Source organism: Bombina bombina, chromosome 1, assembly GCF_027579735.1.
Source record: "Bombina bombina isolate aBomBom1 chromosome 1, aBomBom1.pri, whole genome shotgun sequence".
Classification (NCBI taxonomy): domain Eukaryota; kingdom Metazoa; phylum Chordata; class Amphibia; order Anura; family Bombinatoridae; genus Bombina; species Bombina bombina.
The window spans coordinates 1,016,027,167-1,016,050,457 of record NC_069499.1 but is presented as its reverse complement, the minus strand read 5'-3'; the positions used below and the strand labels follow the sequence as shown (position 1 = coordinate 1,016,050,457).

The following is a 23,291-nucleotide window of genomic DNA, read 5'->3' as shown; positions in this document are numbered from 1 at the left end:
AAGTCTAACCCTAACACTAACACCCCCCTAAATTAAATATAATTTACATCTAACGAAATTAATTAACTCTTATTAAATAAATTAATCCTATTTAAAGCTAAATACTTACCTGTAAAATAAATCCTAATATAGCTACAATATAAATTATAATTATATTATAGCTATTTTAGGATTTATATTTATTTTACAGGTAACTTTGTATTTATTTTAACCAGGTACAATAGCTATTAAATAGTTAAGAACTATTTAATAGCTAAAATAGTTAAAATAATTACAAAATTACCTGTAAAATAAATCCTAACCTTAGTTACAATTAAACCTAACACTACACTATCAATAAATTAATTAAATAAAATACCTATAATTATCTACTATTAAACCTAACACTACACTATCAATAAATAAATTAAATACAATTCCTACAAATAAATACAATTAAATAAACTATCTAAAGTACAAAAAATAAAAAAGAACTAAATTACAAAAAATAAAAAAATATTTACAAACATTAGAAATATATTACAACAATTTTAAACTAATTACACCTACTCTAAGCCCCCTAGAATAAGTGTAGGCAGGTGGAGGCGACGTTGTGGGGGGCAGATTAGGGGTTAATAAATATAATATAGGGGTTGGCGGTGTTAGGGGCAGCAGATTAGGGGTACATAGGGATAATGTAAGTAGCGGCGGTTTACGGAGCGGCAGATTAGGGGTTAATAATAATATGCAGGGGTCAGCGATAGCGGGGGCGGCAGATTAGGGGTTAATAAGTGTAAGGTTAGGGGTGTTTAGACTCGGGGCAGACGTAGAAAGTGTTTCCCCATAGCAAACAATGGGGCTGCGTTAGGAGCTGAACGCGGCTTTTTTGCAGGTGTTAGGTTTTTTTTCAGCTCAAACAGCCCCATTGTTTCCTATGGGGGAATCGTGCACGAGCACGTTTTTGAGGCTGGCCGCGTCCGTAAGCAACTCTGGTATCGAGAGTTGAAGTTGCGTTAAATATGCTCTACGCTCCTTTTTTGGAGCCTAACGCAGCCATTCTGTGAACTCTCAATACCAGAGTTATTTTAAAGGTGCGGCCAGAAAAAAGCCAGCGTTAGCTACGCGGGTCGTTACCGACAAAACTCTAAATCTAGCTGTTTGTGTGCATGAGCACAATGTTATTTATATGAAACACATGAACTATTGCCCTCTAGCTGTGAAAAACTGTCAAATGCATTCAGTTTAGAGGCAGCCTTCAAGGGCTTAGAAATTAGCATATGAGCCTACCTAGGTTTACTTTCAACTAAGAATACCAAAAGAACAAAGCAAATTTGATGATAAAAGTAAATTAGAAAGCTGTTTAAAATTGCATGCCCTATCTTAATCATGAAAGTTTAATTTTGATTTTACTATCCCTTTAAGAGAAAAAGTGGAGATTTAGTATCATATTTTGGTCATACATGTAAGTACATCTGTCAGCATCAAGGCAAACCCCATAGAAGAGCCCTGCTCTGTTACATATCATATACTGTGCACCCATACCACTGGTTGCCTTTGCAACCGATACAGAACAAGAGTGGGCTCATTTAACCTCACCCTATTAACACTTTAAGGCGAATCGTATATTTAAATATGTGACACATTTAACCCCTTAATGACCAATGACGTACGCTGTACGTCCTCACAAAAAATACTCTTAATGACTGAGGACGTACGACGTACGTCGTCAGTCTTGGAAAGCAGTGGAAGCGATCCTGATTGCTTCCAGCTGCTTTCCGGTTATTGCAGTGATGCCTCGATATTGAGGCATCCTGGAATAACATTTCTTACTCTTCCGATGCAGAGAGAGCCACTCTGTGACCCTCTCTGCACCGGACATTGATGGCCGGTATCGTTGGTGGGTGGGAGCTGGTGTGGGAGGCGGGTGAGCGGCCATCGATGGCTTGGATCAGAAAGAGGGGGGCAGGGTCGCCGGGGGCACGCGGGTACGGGGGGCAGGCGCCTGCACTGGGAGGGAGCGGGTGGGAACCGCTACACTACAGAAAAAATGTTTGGCAAAAGTGGGAGAGAGGGGGGAGGGAAGTGCAATAAAAACATAATTTATGCTTACCGGATAAATGTATTTCTCTTGTGGTGTATCCAGTCCACGGATCATCCATTACTTGTGGGATATTCTTCTTCCCAACAGGAAGTTGCAAGAGGATCACCCACACCAGAGCTGCTATATAGCTCCTCCCCTAACTGCCATATCCAGTCATTCGACTGAAACTAGCCGAGAAAGGAGAAACCATAGGGTGCAGTGGTGACTGTAGTTTAAAATTTAGACCTGCCTTAAAAGGACAGGGCGGGCCGTGGACTGGATACACCACAAAAGAAATAAATTTATCAGGTAAGCATAAATTATGTTTTCTCTTGTTAGGTGTATCCAGTCCACGGATCATCCATTACTTGTGGGATACCAATACCAAAGCTAAAGTACACGGATGAAGGGAGGGACAAGGCAGGTACTTAAATGGAAGGGACCACTGCCTGTAGAACCTTTCTCCCAAAAATAGCCTCCGAAGAAGCAAAAAGTATCAAATTTGTAAAATTTTGAAAAGGTATGAAGCGAAGACCAAGTCGCCGCTTTGCAAATCTGTTCAACAGAAGCCTCATTTTTAAAGGCCCAGGTGGAAGCCACAGCTCTAGTAGAATGAGCTGTAATCCTTTCAGGGGGCTGCTGTCCAGCAGTCTCATAGGCTAAGCGTATTACGCTCCGAAGCCAAAAAGAAAGAGAGGTTGCCGAAGCCTTCTGACCTCTCCTCTGTCCAGAGTAAACAACAAACAGGGAAGATGTTTGACGAAAATCTTTAGTCGCTTGTAAGTAAAACTTTAAAGCACGGACTACGTCCAAATTATGTAAAAGACGTTCCTTCTTTGAAGAAGGATTAGGACACAATGATGGAACAACAATCTCTTGATTGATATTCTTGTTGGAAACTACCTTAGGTAAAATCCCAGGTTTCGTACGCAGAACTACTTTATCTGTATGGAAAATCAGGAGAATCACATTGTAAAGCTGATAACTCAGAGACTCTACGAGCCGAGGAAATAGCCATCAAAAACAGAACTTTCCAAGATAAAAGTTTGATATCAATGGAATGAAGGGGTTCAAACGGAACTCCTTGAAGAACCTTAAGAACCAAGTTTAAGCTCCATGGAGGAGCAACAAGTTTAAACACAGGCTGAATTCTACCCAAAGCCTGACAAAATGCCTGGACGTCTGGAACCTCTGCCAGACGCTTGTGCAAAAGGATAGACAGAGCAGAAATCTGTCCCTTTAAAGAGCTAGCTGATAATCCTTTATCCAAACCCTCTTGGAGAAAGGACAATATCCTAGGAATCCTAACCTTACTCCATGAGTAATTCTTGGATTCACACCAATGAAGATATTTGCGCCATATCTTATGGTAGATTTTCCTGGTTACAGGCTTTCGTGCCTGTATTAAGGTATCGATGACTGACTCAGAGAAGCCACGCCTTGATAAAATCAAGCGTTCAATCTCCAGGCAGTCAGTCTCAGAGAAATTAGATTTGGATGATTGAAAGGACCTTGTAGTAGAAGGTCTTGTCTCAGAGGCAGAGGCCAAGGTGGAAAGGATGACATGTCCACCAGGTCTGCATACCAGGTCCTGCGTGGCCACGCAGGCGCGATCAAGATCACCGATGCTCTCTCCTGTTTGATTTTGGCAATCAGTCGAGGGAGCAGAGGAAACGGTGGAAACACATAAGCCAGGTTGAAGAACCACGGTGCTGCTAGAGCATCTATCAGCGTCGCTTCTGGGTCCCTGGACCTGGATCCGTAACAAGGAAGCTTGGCGTTCTGGCGAGACGCCATGAGATCCAATTCTGGTGTGCCCCAACGTTGAACCAATTGAGCAAACACCTCCGGATGGAGTTCCCACTCCCCCGGATGAAAAGTCTGACGACTTAGAAAATCCGCCTCCCAGTTCTCTACACCTGGGATATGGATCGCTGATAGATGGCAAGAGTGAGTCTCTGCCCAGCGAATTATCTTGGAGACTTCTAACATCGCTAGGGAGCTCCTGGTCCCCCCTTGATGGTTGATGTAAGCCACAGTCGTGATGTTGTCCGACTGAAATCCGATGAACCTCAGGGTTGCTAACTGAGGCCAAGCTAGAAGAGCATTGAATATTGCTCTTAACTCCAGAATATTTATTGGGAGGAGTTTCTCCTCCTGAGTCCACGATCCCTGAGCCTTCAGGGAATTCCAGACTGCACCCCAACCAAGAAGGCTGGCATCTGTTGTTACAATTTTCCAATCTGGCCTGCGAAAGGTCATACCTTTGGACAGATGGACCCGAGATAGCCATGTAGTGAAGAACAAGGCAGGAATTTAGAAGCTTTGATAACCTGGACTCCGTCAGGTAAATTTTCATTTCTACAGAATCTATCAGAGTTCCTAGGAAGGAAACCCTTGTGAGGGGTGATAGAGAACTCTTTCCCTTGTTCACTTTCCACCCATGCGACCTCAAAAATGCCAACACTATGTCCATATGAGATTTGGCAATTTGGAAGTTTGACGCCTGTATCAGGATGTCGTCTAGATAAGGGGCCACTGCTATGCCCCGTGGTCTTAAGACCGCCAGAAGAGACCCCAGAACCTTTGTAAAAATTATTGGGGCTGTAGCTAACCCGAAGGGAAGAGCCACAAACTGGTAATGCCTGTCTAGAAAGGCAAACCTTAGGAACCGATGATGATCTTTGTGAATCGGTATGTGAAGGTAAGCATCCTTCAAATCCACTGTGGTCATGTACTGACCCTCCTGGATCATAGGTAGGATTGTCTGAATAGTTTCCATTTTGAACGATGGAACTCTGAGGAATTTGTTTAAGATCTTTAGATCCAAAATTGGTCTGAAGGTTCCCTCTTTTTTGGAACCACAAACAGATTTGAATAAAATCCCTGTCCTTGTTCCATCTGTGGAACTGGATGGATCACTCCCATTATTAGGAGGTCTTGCACACAGCGTAAGAATGCCTCTTTCTTTATCTGGTTTACAGATAATCTCGAAAGGTGAAATCTCCCTTGTGGGGGGGGGGGGGAAGCTTTGAAGTCCAGAAGATATCCCTGAGATATGATCTCCAACGCCCAGGGATCCTGAACATCTCTTGCCCACGCCTGGGCGAAGAGAGAAAGTCTGCCCCCTACTAGATCCGTTGCCGGATAGGGGGCCGTTCCTTCATGCTGTCTTAGAGGCAGCAGCAGGCTTTCTGGCCTGCTTGCCTTTGCTCCAGGCCTGGTTAGATTTCCAGGCCGGCTTGGATTGTGCAAAAGTTCCCTCTTGTTTTGTAGCAGAGGAAGTTGATGCTGCACCTGCCTTGAAGTTTCGAAAGGCACGAAAATTAGACTGTTTGGCCCTTGATTTGGCCCTATCCTGTGGAAGGGTATGACCCTTACCTCCAGTAATGTCAGCAATAATTTCCTTCTAACCAGGCCCGAATAGGGTCTGCCCCTTGAAGGGAATGTTAAGTAATTTAGATGGCGAATCCAGAATTCTTAGCCGTTAGTTTAGTCAAATGAACAATGGCATCAGAAACAAAAGAATTAGCTAGCTTAAGTGTTCTAAGCTTGTCAAGTATTTCAGTCAATGGAGTAGCTGTCTGAAAGGCCTCTTCCAGAGACTCAAACCAGAACGCCGCAGCAGCAGTGACAGGAGCAATGCATGCAAGGGGCTGCAGGATAAAACCTTGTTGAATAAACATTTTCTTAAGGTAACCTTCTAATTTTTTATCCATTGGATCTGAAAAAGCACAACTGTCCTCGACAGGGATAGTGGTACGCTTTGCTAAAGTAGAAACTGCTCCCTCCACCTTAGGGACCGTCTGCCATAAGTCCCGTGTGGTGGCGTCTATTGGAAACATTTTTCTAAAAATAGGAGGGGGGGAAAACGGCACACCGGGTCTGTCCCACTCCTTAGTAATAATTTCTGTAAACCTTTTAGGTATTGGAAAAACGTCAGTACACACCAGCACCGCGTAGTATTTATCCAGTCTACACAATTTCTCTGGCACTGCAATTGTGTCACAGTCATTCAGAGCAGCTAAAACCTCTCCAAGCAACACCCGGAGGTTCTCAAGCTTAAATTTAAAAGTAGACATATCTGAATCAGGTTTCCCCGAGTCAGAGACGTCACCCACAGACTGAAGCTCTTCCTCAGCTTCTGCATATTGTGACGCAGTATCAGACATGGGCCTTAAAACATCTGCGCGCTCTGTATTATGTCTAACCCCAGAGCTATCGCGCTTTCCTCTGAATTCAGGCAGTCTGGCTAATACCGCTGACAGGGTATTATCCATGATTGCCGCCATGTCCTGCAAAGTAATCGCTATGGGCGTCTTTGATGTACTTGGCGCTATTTTAGCGTGAGTCCCTTGAGCGGGAGTCAAAGGGTCCGACACGTGGGGAGAGTTAGTCGGCATAACTTCCCCCTCATCAGAATCCTCTGGTGATAATTCTTTTAAAGATAACAGCTGATCTTTATTGTTTAAAGTGAAATCAATACATTTAGTACACATTCTCCTATGGGGTTCCACCATGGCTTTTAAACATAATGAACAAGGAGTTTCCTCTATGTCAGACATGTTTATACAGACTAGCAATGAGACTAGCAAGCTTGGAAAACACTTTAAATCAAGTTAACAAGCAATATAAAAAAAACGTTACTGTGCCTTTAAGAGAAACAAATTTTGCCAAAATTTGAAATAACAGTGAAAAAAGGCAGTTAAACTAACGAAATTTTTACATTGTATGTAACAAGTTAGCAGAGCATTGCACCCACTTGCAAATGGATGATTAACCCCTTAATACAAAAAACAGATTAACAAAATGAAAAATATGTTTTTTAAACAGTCATAACAACTGCCACAGCTCCTACTTTTGAAGCCTTTTGAGCCCTTCAGAGATGTCCTATAGCATGCAGGGGACTGCTGAGGGAAGCTGAATGTCACAGTTTGTCATTTTAACTGCACCAACTGTAACTTTTATACTATAACAGTGGAAAGCCTCAGGAAACTGTTTCTAGGCAAAAATAAAGCCAGCCATGTGGAAAAAACTAGGCCCCAATAAGTTTTATCACCAAAGCATATATAAAAACGATTAAACATGCCAGCAAACGTTTTATATTGCACATTAATCAGAGTATATACCTCTGATAGCAAGCCTGATACTAGTCGCTATTAAATCACTGTATTAAGGCTTTAACTTACATTAATCCGGTATCAGCAGCATTTTCTAGCAAATTCCATCCCTAGAAAAACTTAACTGCACATACCTTATTGCAGGATACCCTGCACGCCATTCTCCCTCTGAAGTTACCTCACTCCTCAGACATATGAGAGAATAGCAGTGGATCTTAGTTACTTGTGCTAAGATCATAGAAAAACGCAGGCAGATTCTTCTTCTAAATTCTGCCTGAGATAAAATAGTACACTCCGGTACCATTTAAAAACAATAAACTTTTGATTGAAGAAAAAACTAACTATATTTTACCACTTTCCTCTAACTACCTCCAGCTATATTGAGAGCTTGCAAGAGAATGACTGGGTATGGCAGTTAGGGGAGGAGCTATATAGCAGCTCTGCTCTGGGTGATCCTCTTGCAAGGGAAGGAGAATATCCCACAAGTAATGGATGATCCGTGGACTGGATACACCTTACAAGAGAAAGATCTATTTGCATTGAGAGAGAACTGGATGAATGTCGAACGTTATTTACACTGTTTTTTTGGTAACAAATTTAGCAAGTAATGGATGATCCGTGGACTGGATACACCTAACAAGAGAAAACAGATCTGGGAGGGGGTGGGGGTTGGTCTTTGGGGGGGGAGCTACACTACAGAAAAAACAAACAAACAAAAAAACAACTCATTTTTTTTGTAAACTGTAAAAGCTGCCAGGACCCAAGATGGCTCCCAATAAGGTAGAGGGGGAGGGCTAGAGAGCTGTTGGGGGGGGGGGTCAGGGAGCTTGGGGGCTAATTCACAGCAGCATATGTAAATATGCTACATAAAAAAACCTACCTTTTATTTTAGTACAGGCAGACTTTCTGCCAGTATTTAAAATGGCGGGGACATTTGTGGGGTGGGGGAGGGAAGAGAGCTGTTTGGGAGTGAACAGGGGGTCTGATGTGTCAGGTGGGAGGCTGATCTCTACACTAAATCTAAAATTAACCCTGCAAGCTCCCTACAAGCTACCTAATTAACCCCTTCACTGCTAGACATAATACACATGTGATGCACAGCGACATTTAGCAGCCTTCTAATTACCAAAAAGCAACGCCAAAGCCATATATGTCTGCTATTTCTGAACAAAGGGGATCAAAGAGAAACATTTACAACCATTTGTGCCATAATTGCACAAGCTGTTTGTAAATAATTTCAGTGAGAAACCTAAAGTTTGTGAAAAAGTTTGTGAAAAAGTGAACAATTTTTTTAATTTGATCGCATTTGGCGGTGAAATGGTGGCATGAAATATACCAAAATGGGCCTAGATCAATACTTTGGGTTGTCTACTACACTAAAGCTAAAATCAACCCTACAAGCTCCCTAATTAACCCTTTCCCTGCTGGGCATAATACATGTGTGGTGCGCAGCGGCATTTAGCGGCCTTCTGATTATCAAAAAGTAAAGCCAAAGCAATATATGTCTGCTATTTCTGAACAAAGGGGATCCCAGAGAAGCATTTACAATCATTTGTGCCATAATTCCACAAGCTGTTTGTAAATCATTTCAGTGAGAAACCTAAAATTGTGAAAAATTTAACATTTTGTTTTTATTTGGTCTCATTTGGCTGTGAAATGGTGGCATGAAATATACCAAAATGGGCCTAGATCAATACTTGGGGTTGTCTACTACACTACACTAAAACTAAAATTAACCCTAGAAGCTCCCTACATGCTCCCTAATTAACCCCTTCACTGCTAGACATAATACACGTGTGATGCGCAGCGGGATATAGCGGCCTTCTAATTACCAAAAAGCAACGCCAAAGCCATATATGTCTGATATTTCTGAACAAAGGGGATCCCAGAAAAGCATTTACAGCCATTTGTGCCATAAATGCAAAAGCTGTTTGTAAATAATTTCAGTGAGTAACCTAAAGTTTGTGAAAAAGTGAACGATTTTTTTTAATTTGATCGCATTTGGCAGTGAAATGGTGGCATGAAATATACCAAAATGGGCCTAGATCAATACTTGGGGTTGTCTACTACACTACACTAAAGCTAATATTAACCATAGAAGCTCCCTACATGCTCCCTAATTAACCCCTTCACTGCTGGGCATAATACCCGCGTTGTGCGCAGTGGCATTTAGCGGCCTTCTAATTACCAAAAAGCAACGCCAAAGCCATATATATCTGCTATTTCTGAACAAAGGGGATCCCAGAGAAGCATTTACAACCATTTATGCCATAATTGCACAAGTTGTTTGTAAATAATTTCAGTGAAAAGCCTAAAGTTTGTGAAACAATTTGTGAAAAAGTGAACAATTGTTTTTATTTGATCGCATTTGGCGGTGAAATGGTGGCATGAAATTTACCAAAATGGGCCTAGATCAATACTTTGGGATGGCTTCTAAAAAAAAATATATATACATGTCAAGGGATATTCAGGGATTCCTGAAAGATATCAGTGTTCCAATGTAACTAGCGATAATTTTGAAAAAAAAAAAAAGTGGTTTGGAAATAGCAAAGTGCTACTTGTACTTATTGCCCTATAACTTGCAAAAAAGCAAAGAACATGTAAACCTTGGGTATTTCTAAACTCAGGACAAAATTTAGAAACTATTTAGCATGGGTGTTTTTTTGTGGTTGTAAATGTGTAACAGATTTTGGGGGTCAAAGTTAGGAAAAGTGTGTTTTTTCCATTTTTTCCTCATATTTTATAAAACTTTTTATAGTAAATTATAAGATATGATGAAAATAATGGTATCTTTAGAAAGTCCATTTAATGGCGAGAAAAACTGTATATAATATGTGTGGGTACAGTAAATGAGTAAGAGGAAAATTACAGCTAAACACAAACACCGCAAAAATGTAAAAATAGCCTTGGTCCCAAACGGACAGAAAATGGAAAAGTGCTGTGGTCATTAAGGGGTTAAAGCAAATTATACTGTACACCCAAATGCTTATGCATTAATCTAATATTTATAACGCTGGAAGAGATAAAACAACAAAAACACACTAACATGTTTGGGTATGCTCAGTGTTTGCAGATGGATTATTCTTCTGTTCAGTCTCATTTTCTTCCAGTAAGACTTCCTGCAAGAGACAGCATGATCATTACATTTAATTATATCAATGGGTACATAGAGTGCTCAGATAATTTATTCACAAAGCATAACCTCTTCCTTTTAGATAGAGAGGTCTAAAGGCAACATAACTGCTTCTCACACAAGGGTGTGACAAATAAAGCCAATAACAAGCTGCACCAGAAGTATTACAGATCCTATCTAAAAAAGGTATGTTACTTATGTGAAAAATGCACCAGATTTGAATGATTTTCTCTGCCTGTCATACCTCTTTGTAAATAGTTGTGAGACATTTAAAAAAAATACATCAGGTTTACAAAGCACATTCCTCTAACACTGTCAAGAACACATTCAGGACCTACAACTAGGTCCTGTAACTTTAAAACAAAATATTTAACTGAGGGAATCTAGAGCTTTGTGCTGAAGGATGAAGTAAAACATAAACCCTTTTATTGTTGCTGTATTAGAAGGCAATTATACAGACACACACACACATATATATATATATATATATACACACACACACACATATATATATATATATATATATATATATATATATATATATATATTATACACACATATAACATACATCATTTATGTAAGAACTTACCTGATAAATTCTTTTTTTTCATATTGGCAAGAGTCCATGAGCTAGTGACGTATGGGATATACAATCCTACAAGGAGGGGCAAAGTTTCCCAAACCTCAAAATGCCTATAAATACACCCCTCACCACACCCACAATTCAGTTTAACGAATAGCCAAGTAGTGGGGTGATAAAGAAAGGAATAGAAAGCATCAACAAAGGAATTTGGAAATAATTGTGCTTTATACAAAAAAATCATAACCACCATAAAAAGGGTGGGTCTCATGGACTCTTGCCAATATGAAAGAAATGAATTTATCACGTAAGTCCATGAGCTAGTAACATATGGGATAGAAATACCCAAGATGTGGAACTCCACACAGGAGTCACTAGAGAGGGAGGGATAAAATAAAAAATAGCCATTTTCCGCTGAAAAAATTAAACCCACAACCAAAAAATAAGTTTTTCTCATAAATGAAAGAAAAAAACTTAAAACATAAGCAGAGGAATCAAACTGAAACAGCTGCCTGAAGAACTTTTCTACCAAAAACTGCTTCCGAAGAAGCAAATACATCAAAACTGTAGAATTTAGTAAATGTATGCAAAGAAGACCAAGTTGCTGCTTTGCAAATCTGATCAACTGAAGCTTCATTCTTAAAAGCCAACGAAGTGGAGACTGATCTAATAGAATGAACTGTAATTCTCTGAGACAGGGCCTGACCCGACTCCAAATAAGCCTGATGAATCAAAAGCTTTAACCAAGATGCCAAGGAAATAACAGAAGCCTTCTGACCTTTCCTAGAACCAGAAAAGATAACAAATAGACTAGGAGTCTTCCTGAAATCTTTAGTAGCTTAAACATAATATTTCAAAGCTCTTACCACATCCAAACATTGTAAGGATCTTTTCAAAGAATTCAAAGGATTAGGACATAAAGAAGGGACAACAATTTCTCTATTAATGTTGTTAAAATTCACAACCTTAGGTAAGAATTTAAATGAAGTCTGCAAAACCGCTTTACCCTGATGGAAAAACAGAAAAGGAGATTCACAAGAAAGAGCAGATAATTCAGAAACTCTTCTAGCAGAAGATATGTCCAAAAGGAACAACACTTTCCAAGAAAGTAGTTTAATGTCCAAAAAACGCATAGGCTCGAAAGGAAAGGAGGAGCCTAAAGCCATTAAAACCAAATTAAGACTCCAAGGAGGAGAGATTGATTTAATGACAGGCTTGATACGGACCAAAGCCTGTACAAAACAGTGAATATCAGGAAGCTTAGCAATCTTTATGTGAAATAAAACAGAAAGAGCAGAGATTTGTCCCTTTAAGGAGCTTGCAGACAAACCCTTATCCAAACCATCATGAAGAAACTGTAAATTTCTAGGAATTCTAAAAGAATGCCAGGAGAATTTATGAGAAGACAACCATGAAATATAAGTCTTCCAAACTCGATAATAAATCTTCCTAGAGACAGATTTACAAGCCTGTAACATAGTATTAATCACTGAGTCAGAGAAACCTCTATGACTAAGCACTAGGTGTTCCATTTCCATACCTTCAAATTTAAAGATTTGAGATCCTGATGGAAAAACGGACCTTGAGACAGAAGGTCTGTCCTTAATGGAAGTGGCCAAGGTTGGCAACTGGATATCCCAACAAGATCCCAACAAAAAACCTGTGAGGCCATGCTAGAGCTACCAGCAACACAAACGATTGTTCCATGATGGTTTTGGAGATCACTCTTGGAAGAAGAACTAGAGGCAGGAAAATATAAGCAGGTTGGTAACACCAAGGAACTGTTAACGCATCCACCACTTCCGCCTGAGGATCCCTGGACCTGGACAGGTACCTGGGTAGTTTCTTGTTTAGATGGAAAGCCATAAGATCTATTTCTGGAAGACCTCACATCTGAACAATCTGAGAAAACACATCTGGATGGAGCGACCACTTCCCCGGATGTAAAGTCTGACGGCTGAGATAATCCACTTCCCAACTGTCTATACCTGGGATATGAACCGCAGAAATTAGACAGGAGCTGGATTCCACCCAACAAGTATCCGAGATACTTCTTTCATAGCTTGGGGACTGCGAGTCCCACCCTGATGATTGACATATGCCACGGTTGTGATATTGTCTGTCTGAAAACAAATGAACGGTTCTCTCTTAAACACAGGCCAAACCTGAAGAGCCCTTAAAATAGCACAGAGTTCCAAAATATTGATTGGTAATCTCGCCTCTTGAGATTTCCAAACCCCTTGTGCTGTCAGAGATCCCCAGACAGCTCCCCAACCTGAAAGACGTGCATCTGTTGAAATCACAGTCCATGTTGTACGAATAAAAGAGGCCCCTTGAACTATACGATGGTGATCTAACCACCAAGTCAGAGATAGTCGAACATTGGGATTTAAGGATATTAATTGTGATATCTTTGTATAATCCCTGCACCATTGGTTCAGCATACAAAGCTGGAGAGGTCTCATATGAAAACGAGCAAAGGGGATCGCGTCCGATGCTGCAGTCATGAGACCTAAAACTTCCATGCACATAGCTACTGAAGGGAATGATTGAGACTGAAGGTTCCGACAAGCAGAAACCAATTTTAAACGTCTCTTGTCTGTTAGAGACAGAGTCATGGACATTAAATCTATCTGGAAACCTAAAAAGGTGGAAACAACACTAGTTGATTTGTATGAGATTCTGCAGAATGTAAAGACTGAGCTAGTACCAAGATATCGTCCAAATAAGGAAACACCGCAATACCCTGTTCTCTGATTACAGAGAGTAGGGCACCGAGATTCTTGGAGCTGTCGCTAGGCCAAATGGAAGAGCGACAAATTGGTAATGCTTGTCTAGAAAAGAGAATCTCAGGAACTGATAAGTGATCTGGATGAATCGGAATATGAAGATACGCATCCTGTAAGTCTATTGTGGACATATAATGCCCTTGCTGAACAAAAAGCAGAATAGTCCTTATAGTCACCATTTTGAAAGTTGGCACTCTTACATAACGATTCAAAATTTTCAGATCCAGAACTGGCCTGAATGAATTTTCTTTCTTTGGGACAATGAATAGATTTGAATAAAACCCCAGACCCTGTACCTGAAACGGAACTGGCATGATTACCCCTGAAAGCTCTAGGTCTGAAACACACTTCAGAAAAGCCTGGGCCTTTACAGGATTTGCTGGGATGCGTGAGAGAAAAAAATCTTCTCACAGGAGGCCTTACTCTGAATCCTATTCGGTACCCTTGAGAGACAATACTCTGAATCCAATGATTTTGGACAAAATCTGCCCAAATGTCTTGGAAAAAACGTAATCTGCCCCCTACCAGCTGAGCTGGAATGAGGGCAGCACCTTCATGCAGACTTGGGGGCTGGCTTTGGTTTCTTAAACTCCAACTTGAAGAAGGTTTCCAATTAGAACCAGATTCTTTGGGGGAAGGATTAGGTTTCTGTTCCTTATTTTGTCGAAAGGAACGAAAACGGTTAGAAGCTTTAGATTTACCCTTAGGTCGTTTATCATGAGGCAAAAAAACTCCCTTTTCCCAGTGACAGTTGAAATAATTGAATCCAACTGAGAACCAAATAACTTATTACCTTGGAAATAAAGAGATAGTAATCTAGACTTAGATACCATGCCAGCAATCCAATATTTAAGCCACAAAGCTCTTCTAGCTAAAATAGCTAAAGACATAGATTTAACATCAATTTTGATGATATAAAAAATGGCATCACAGATAAAATGATTAGCATGTTGAAGTAAGCGAACAATGCTAGACAAATCAGGATCCATTTCCTTTTGCGCTAAACTTTCCAACCAAAAAGTTGATGCGGCTGCAACATCAGCCATAGAAATGGCAGGCCTGAGAAGATGACCAGAATATAAATGAGCTTTCCTTAGATAAGATTAAAGTTTCCTATCTAAAGGGTCTTTAAAAGAAGTACTATCTTCCATAGGAATAGTAGTACGTTTAGCAAGAGTAGAAATAGCCCCATCAACTTTGGGGATCTTTTCCCAAAAATCCAATCTAACTGCTGACAAAGGATATGATTTTTTAAACCTTGAAGAAGGAATAAAAGAAGTACCAGGCCTATTCCATTCATTAGAAATCATATCAGAAATAGCATCACGAAGTGGAAAAACCTCTGGAGTAACCACAGGAGGTTTATAAACAGAATTTAAATGTTTACTAGTTTTGATATCAAGAGGACTAGTTTCCTAAATATACAATGTAATCAACACATCTTATAACAAGGAACGAATATACTCCATTTTAAATAAATAACAGAATTTATGTTTACCTGATAAATTACTTTCTCCAACGGTGTGTCCGGTCCACGGCGTCATCCTTACTTGTGGGATATTCTCTTCCCCAACAGGAAATGGCAAAGAGCCCAGCAAAGCTGGTCACATGATCCCTCCTAGGCTCCGCCTTCCCCAGTCATTCGACCGACGTAAAGGAGGAATATTTGCATAGGAGAAACCATATGATACCGTGGTGACTGTAGTTAAAGAAAATAAATTATCAGACCTGATTAAAAAACCAGGGCGGGCCGTGGGCCGGACACACCGTTGGAGAAAGTAATTTATCAGGTAAACATAAATTCTGTTTTCTCCAACATAGGTGTGTCCGGTCCACGGCGTCATCCTTACTTGTGGGAACCAATACCAAAGCTTTAGGACACGGATGAAGGGAGGGAGCAAATCAGGTCACCTAGATGGAAGGCACCACGGCTTGCAAAACCTTTCTCCCAAAAATAGCCTCAGAAGAAGCAAAAGTATCAAACTTGTAAAATTTAGTAAAAGTGTGCAGTGAAGACCAAGTCGCTGCCTTACATATCTGATCAACAGAAGCCTCGTTCTTGAAGGCCCATGTGGAAGCCACAGCCCTAGTGGAATGAGCTGTGATTCTGTCAGGAGGCTGCCGTCCGGCAGTCTCGTAAGCCAATCTGATGATGCTTTTAATCCAAAAAGAGAGAGAGGTAGAAGTTGCTTTTTGACCTCTCCTTTTACCAGAATAAACAACAAACAAGGAAGATGTTTGTCTAAAATCATTTGTAGCATCTAAATAGAATTTTAGAGCACGAACAACATCCAAATTGTGAAACAAACGTTCCTTCTTTGAAACTGGATTCGGACACAAAGAAGGCACAACTATCTCCTGGTTAATGTTTTTGTTAGAAACAACTTTCGGAAGAAAACCAGGTTTAGTACGTAAAACCACCTTATCTGCATGGAACACCAGATAAGGAGGAGAACACTGCAGAGCAGATAATTCTGAAACTCTTCTAGCAGAAGAAATTGCAACCAAAAACAAAACTTTCCAAGATAATAACTTAATATCAACGGAATGTAAGGGTTCAAACGGAACCCCCTGAAGAACTGAAAGAACTAAATTGAGACTCCAAGGAGGAGTCAAAGGTTTGTAAACAGGCTTGATTCTAACCAGAGCCTGAACAAAGGCTTGAACATCTGGCACAGCTGCCAGCTTTTTGTGAAGTAACACAGACAAGGCAGAAATCTGTCCCTTCAAGGAACTTGCAGATAATCCTTTCTCCAAACCTTCTTGAAGAAAGGATAGAATCTTAGGAATTTTTACCTTGTCCCAAGGGAATCCTTTAGATTCACACCAACAGATATATTTTTTCCATATTTTGTGGTAAATTTTTCTAGTTACAGGCTTTCTGGCCTGAACAAGAGTATCAATGACAGAATCTGAGAATCCTCGCTTTGATAAGATCAAGCGTTCAATCTCCAAGCAGTCAGTTGGAGTGAGACCAGATTCGGATGTTCGAACGGACCTTGAACAAGAAGGTCTCGTCTCAAAGGTAGCTTCCATGGTGGAGCCGATGACATATTCACCAGGTCTGCATACCAAGTCCTGCGTGGCCACGCAGGAGCTATCAAGATCACCGATGCCCTCTCCTGATTGATCCTGGCTACCAGCCTGGGGATGAGAGGAAACGGCGGGAATACATAAGCTAGTTTGAAGGTCCAAGGTGCTACTAGTGCATCTACTAGAGTCGCCTTGGGATCCCTGGATCTGGACCCGTAGCAAGGAACCTTGAAGTTCTGACGAGAGGCCATCAGATCCATGTCTGGAACGCCCCACAGTTGAGTAATTTGGGCAAAGATTTCCGGATGGAGTTCCCACTCCCCCGGATGAAATGTCTGACGACTCAGAAAATCCGCTTCCCAATTTTCCACTCCTGGGATGTGGATTGCAGACAAGTGGCAGGAGTGAGTCTCCGCCCATTGAATGATTTTGGTCACTTCTTCCATCGCCAGGGAACTCCTTGTTCCCCCCTGATGGTTGATGTACGCAACAGTTGTCATGTTGTCTGATTGAAACCGTATGAACTTGGCCTTTGCTAGCTGAGGCCAAGCCTTGAGAGCATTGAATATCGCTCTCAGTTCCAGAATATTTATCGGTAGAAGAGATTCTTCCCGAGACCAAAGACCCTGAGCTTTCAGGGGTCCCCAGACCGCGCCCCAGCCCACCAGACTGGCGTCGGTCGTGACAATGACCCACTCTGGTCTGCGGAAGCTCATCCTCTGTGACAGGTTGTCCAGGGACAGCCACCAACGGAGTGAATCTCTGGTCCTCTGATTTACTTGTATCGTCGGAGACAAGTCTGTATAGTCCCCATTCCACTGACTGAGCATGCACAGTTGTAATGGTCTTAGATGAATGCGCGCAAAAGGAACTATGTCCATTGCCGCTACCATCAAACCTATTACTTCCATGCACTGCGCTATGGAAGGAAGAGGAACAGAATGAAGTATTTGACAAGAGTTCAGAAGTTTTGTTTTTCTGGCCTCTGTCAGAAAAATCCTCATTTCTAAGGAGTCTATTATTGTTCCCAAGAAGGGAACCCTTGTTGACGGAGATAGAGAACTCTTTTCTACGTTCACTTTCCATCCGTGAGATCTGAGAAAGGCCAGGACAATGTCCGTGTGAGCCTTTGCTTGAGGAAGCAGTCAGTTGGAGTGAGACCAGATTCGGATGTTCGAACGGACCTTGAACAAGAAGGTCTCGTCTCAAAGGTAGCTTCCATGGTGGAGCCGATGACATATTCACCAGGTCTGCATACCAAGTCCTGCGTGGCCACGCAGGAGCTATCAAGATCACCGATGCCCTCTCCTGATTGATCCTGGCTACCAGCCTGGGGATGAGAGGAAACGGCGGGAATACATAAGCTAGTTTGAAGGTCCAAGGTGCTACTAGTGCATCTACTAGAGTCGCCTTGGGATCCCTGGATCTGGACCCGTAGCAAGGAACCTTGAAGTTCTGACGAGAGGCCATCAGATCCATGTCTGGAACGCCCCACAGTTGAGTAATTTGGGCAAAGATTTCCGGATGGAGTTCCCACTCCCCCGGATGAAATGTCTGACGACTCAGAAAATCCGCTTCCCAATTTTCCACTCCTGGGATGTGGATTGCAGACAAGTGGCAGGAGTGAGTCTCCGCCCATTGAATGATTTTGGTCACTTCTTCCATCGCCAGGGAACTCCTTGTTCCCCCCTGATGGTTGATGTACGCAACAGTTGTCATGTTGTCTGATTGAAACCGTATGAACTTGGCCTTTGCTAGCTGAGGCCAAGCCTTGAGAGCATTGAATATCGCTCTCAGTTCCAGAATATTTATCGGTAGAAGAGATTCTTCCCGAGACCAAAGACCCTGAGCTTTCAGGGGTCCCCAGACCGCGCCCCAGCCCACCAGACTGGCGTCGGTCGTGACAATGACCCACTCTGGTCTGCGGAAGCTCATCCCCTGTGACAGGTTGTCCAGGGACAGCCACCAACGGAGTGAATCTCTGGTCCTCTGATTTACTTGTATCGTCGGAGACAAGTCTGTATAGTCCCCATTCCACTGACTGAGCATGCACAGTTGTAATGGTCTTAGATGAATGCGCGCAAAAGGAACTATGTCCATTGCCGCTACCATCAAACCTATTACTTCCATGCACTGCGCTATGGAAGGAAGAGGAACAGAATGAAGTATTTGACAAGAGTTCAGAAGTTTTGATTTTCTGGCCTCTGTCAGAAAAATCCTCATTTCTAAGGAGTCTATTATTGTTCCCAAGAAGGGAACCCTTGTTGACGGAGATAGAGAACTCTTTTCTACGTTCACTTTCCATCCGTGAGATCTGAGAAAGGCCAGGACAATGTCCGTGTGAGCCTTTGCTTGAGGAAGCAGTCAGTTGGAGTGAGACCAGATTCGGATGTTCGAACGGACCTTGAACAAGAAGGTCTCGTCTCAAAGGTAGCTTCCATGGTGGAGCCGATGACATATTCACCAGGTCTGCATACCAAGTCCTGCGTGGCCACGCAGGAGCTATCAAGATCACCGATGCCCTCTCCTGATTGATCCTGGCTACCAGCCTGGGGATGAGAGGAAACGGCGGGAATACATAAGCTAGTTTGAAGGTCCAAGGTGCTACTAGTGCATCTACTAGAGTCGCCTTGGGATCCCTGGATCTGGACCCGTAGCAAGGAACCTTGAAGTTCTGACGAGAGGCCATCAGATCCATGTCTGGAACGCCCCACAGTTGAGTAATTTGGGCAAAGATTTCCGGATGGAGTTCCCACTCCCCCGGATGAAATGTCTGACGACTCAGAAAATCCGCTTCCCAATTTTCCACTCCTGGGATGTGGATTGCAGACAAGTGGCAGGAGTGAGTCTCCGCCCATTGAATGATTTTGGTCACTTCTTCCATCGCCAGGGAACTCCTTGTTCCCCCCTGATGGTTGATGTACGCAACAGTTGTCATGTTGTCTGATTGAAACCGTATGAACTTGGCCTTTGCTAGCTGAGGCCAAGCCTTGAGAGCATTGAATATCGCTCTCAGTTCCAGAATATTTATCGGTAGAAGAGATTCTTCCCGAGACCAAAGACCCTGAGCTTTCAGGGGTCCCCAGACCGCGCCCCAGCCCACCAGACTGGCGTCGGTCGTGACAATGACCCACTCTGGTCTGCGGAAGCTCATCCCCTGTGACAGGTTGTCCAGGGACAGCCACCAACGGAGTGAATCTCTGGTCCTCTGATTTACTTGTATCGTCGGAGACAAGTCTGTATAGTCCCCATTCCACTGACTGAGCATGCACAGTTGTAATGGTCTTAGATGAATGCGCGCAAAAGGAACTATGTCCATTGCCGCTACCATCAAACCTATTACTTCCATGCACTGCGCTATGGAAGGAAGAGGAACAGAATGAAGTATTTGACAAGAGTTCAGAAGTTTTGTTTTTCTGGCCTCTGTCAGAAAAATCCTCATTTCTAAGGAGTCTATTATTGTTCCCAAGAAGGGAACCCTTGTTGACGGAGATAGAGAACTCTTTTCTACGTTCACTTTCCATCCGTGAGATCTGAGAAAGGCCAGGACAATGTCCGTGTGAGCCTTTGCTTGAGGAAGGGACGACGCTTGAATCAGAATGTCGTCCAAGTAAGGTACTACTGCAATGCCCCTTGGTCTTAGCACCGCTAGAAGGGACCCTAGTACCTTTGTGAAAATCCTTGGAGCAGTGGCTAATCCGAACGGAAGTGCCACAAACTGGTAATGCTTGTCCAGGAATGCGAACCTTAGGAACCGATGATGTTCCTTGTGGATAGGAATATGTAGATACGCATCCTTTAAATCCACCGTGGTCATGAATTGACCTTCCTGGATGGAAGGAAGAATTGTTCGAATGGTTTCCATTTTGAACGATGGAACCTTGAGAAACTTGTTTAGGATCTTGAGATCTAAGATTGGTCTGAACGTTCCCTCTTTTTTGGGAACTACGAACAGATTGGAGTAGAACCCCATCCCTTGTTCTCCTAATGGAACAGGATGAATCACTCCCATTTTTAACAGGTCTTCTACACAATGCAAGAATGCCTGTTTTTTTATGTGGTCTGAAGACAATTGAGACCTGTGGAACCTCCCCCTTGGGGGAAGCCCCTTGAATTCCAGAAGATAACCTTGGGAGACTATTTCTAGCGCCCAAGGATCCAGAACATCTCTTGCCCAAGCCTGAGCGAAGAGAGAGAGTCTGCCCCCCACCAGATCCGGTCCCGGATCGGGGGCCAACATCTCATGCTGTCTTGGTAGCAGTGGCAGGTTTCTTGGCCTGCTTTCCTTTGTTCCAGCCTTGCATTGGTCTCCAGGCTGGTTTGGCTTGAGAAGTGTTACCCTCCTGCTTAGAGGACGTAGCACTTGGGGCTGGTCCGTTTCTGCGAAAGGGACGAAAATTAGGTTTATTTTTGGCCTTGAAAGACCTATCCTGAGGAAGGGCGTGGCCCTTGCCCCCAGTGATATCAGAGATAATCTCTTTCAAGTCAGGGCCAAACAGCGTTTTCCCCTTGAAAGGAATGTTAAGCAATTTGTTCTTGGAAGACGCATCCGCTGACCAAGATTTTAACCAAAGCGCTCTGCGCGCCACAATAGCAAACCCAGAATTTTTCGCCGCTAACCTAGCCAATTGCAAAGTGGCGTCTAGGGTGAAAGAATTAGCCAATTTGAGAGCACGAATTCTGTCCATAATCTCCTCATAAGAAGAAGAATTATTAATGATCGCCTTTTCTAGCTCATCGAACCAGAAACACGCGGCTGTAGTGACAGGGACAATGCATGAAATTGGTTGTAGAAGGTAACCTTGCTGAACAAACATCTTTTTAAGCAAACCTTCTAATTTTTTATCCATAGGATCTTTGAAAGCACAACTATCTTCTATGGGTATAGTGGTGCGTTTGTTTAGAGTAGAAACCGCCCCCTCGACCTTGGGGACTGTCTGCCATAAGTCCTTTCTGGGGTCGACCATAGGAAACAATTTTTTAAATATGGGGGGAGGGACGAAAGGTATACCGGGCCTTTCCCATTCTTTATTTACAATGTCCGCCACCCGCTTGGGTATAGGAAAAGCTTCGGGGGGCCCCGGGACCTCTAGGAACTTGTCCATTTTACATAGTTTCTCTGGAATGACCAAGTTCTCACAATCATCCAGAGTGGATAACACCTCCTTAAGCAGAGCGCGGAGATGTTCCAACTTAAATTTAAATGTAATCACATCAGGTTCAGCTTGTTGAGAAATTTTCCCTGAATCTGAAATTTCTCCCTCAGACAAAACCTCCCTGGCCCCCTCAGACTGGTGTAGGGGCACTTCAGAAACAATATCATCAGCGTCCTCATGCTCTTCAGTATTTTCTAAAACAGAGCAGTCGCGCTTTCGCTGATAAGTGGGCATTTTGGCTAAAATGTTTTTGATAGAATTATCCATTACAGCCGTTAATTGTTGCATAGTAAGGAGTATTGGAGCGCTAGATGTACTAGGGGCCTCCTGTGTGGGCAAGACTGGTGTAGACGAAGGAGGGGATGATGCAGTACCATGCTTACTCCCCTCACTTGAGGAATCATCTTGGGCATCATTTTCTCTAAATTTTGTGTCACATAAATCACATCTATTTAAATGAGAAGGAACCTTGGCTTCCCCACATTCAGAACACAGTCTATCTGGTAGTTCAGACATGTTAAACAGGCATAAACTTGATAACAAAGTACAAAAAACGTTTTAAAATAAAACCGTTACTGTCACTTTAAATTTTAAACTGAACACACTTTATTACTGCAATTGCGAAAAAGTATGAAGGAATTGTTCAAAATTCACCAAAATTTCACCACAGTGTCTTAAAGCCTTAAAAGTATTGCACACCAAATTTGGAAGCTTTAACCCTTAAAATAACGGAACCAGAGCCGTTTTTATATTTAACCCCTTTACAGTCCCTGGTATCTGCTTTGCTGAGATCCAACCAAGCCCAAAGGGGAATACGATACCAAATGACGCCTTCAGAAAGTCTTTTCTATGTATCAGAGCTCCTCACACATGCATCTGCATGTCATGCTTCTCAAAAACAAGTGCGCAATACAGGCGCGAAAATGAGACTCTGCCTATGATTAGGGAAAGCCCCTAGAGAATAAGGTGTCCAATACAGTGCCTGCCGGTTATTTTACAAAATTCCCAAGATTAAAATAATTCCTCAAGGCTATGGAGTATAAAATATGTTTATATATAAATCGATTTAGCCCTGAAAATGTCTACAGTCTTAAAAAGCCCTTGTGAAGCCCTTTTTTTTTCTGTCTGTAATAAAAATGGCTTACCGGATCCCATAGGGAAAATGACAGCTTCCAGCATTACATCGTCTTGTTAGAATGTGTCATACCTCAAGCAGCAAAAGTCTGCTCACTGTTCCCCCAACTGAAGTTAATTCCTCTCAACAGTCCTGTGTGGAAACAGCCATCGATTTTAGTAACGGTTGCTAAAATCATTTTCCTCTTACAAACAGAAATCTTCATCTCTTTTCTGTTTCAGAGTAAATAGTACATACCAGCACTATTTTAAAATAACAAACTCTTGATTGAATAATAAAAACTACA

General features: G+C 42.2%; 1 protein-coding gene across 4 annotated transcripts in view; it reads right to left on the bottom strand.

The window, feature by feature from the left end:
- Nucleotides 1-23,291, bottom strand: part of ARHGAP40 (Rho GTPase activating protein 40) — a 403,388-nt gene that overhangs the window by 58,915 nt on the left and 321,182 nt on the right. For all 4 annotated transcript variants that reach the window (XM_053715527.1, XM_053715605.1, XM_053715649.1 and 1 more), the window contains one exon: nucleotides 10,226-10,298. In XM_053715527.1, the coding sequence (XP_053571502.1) occupies nucleotides 10,226-10,298 (73 nt within the window). The remainder of the gene's footprint in view (nucleotides 1-10,225; nucleotides 10,299-23,291) is intronic.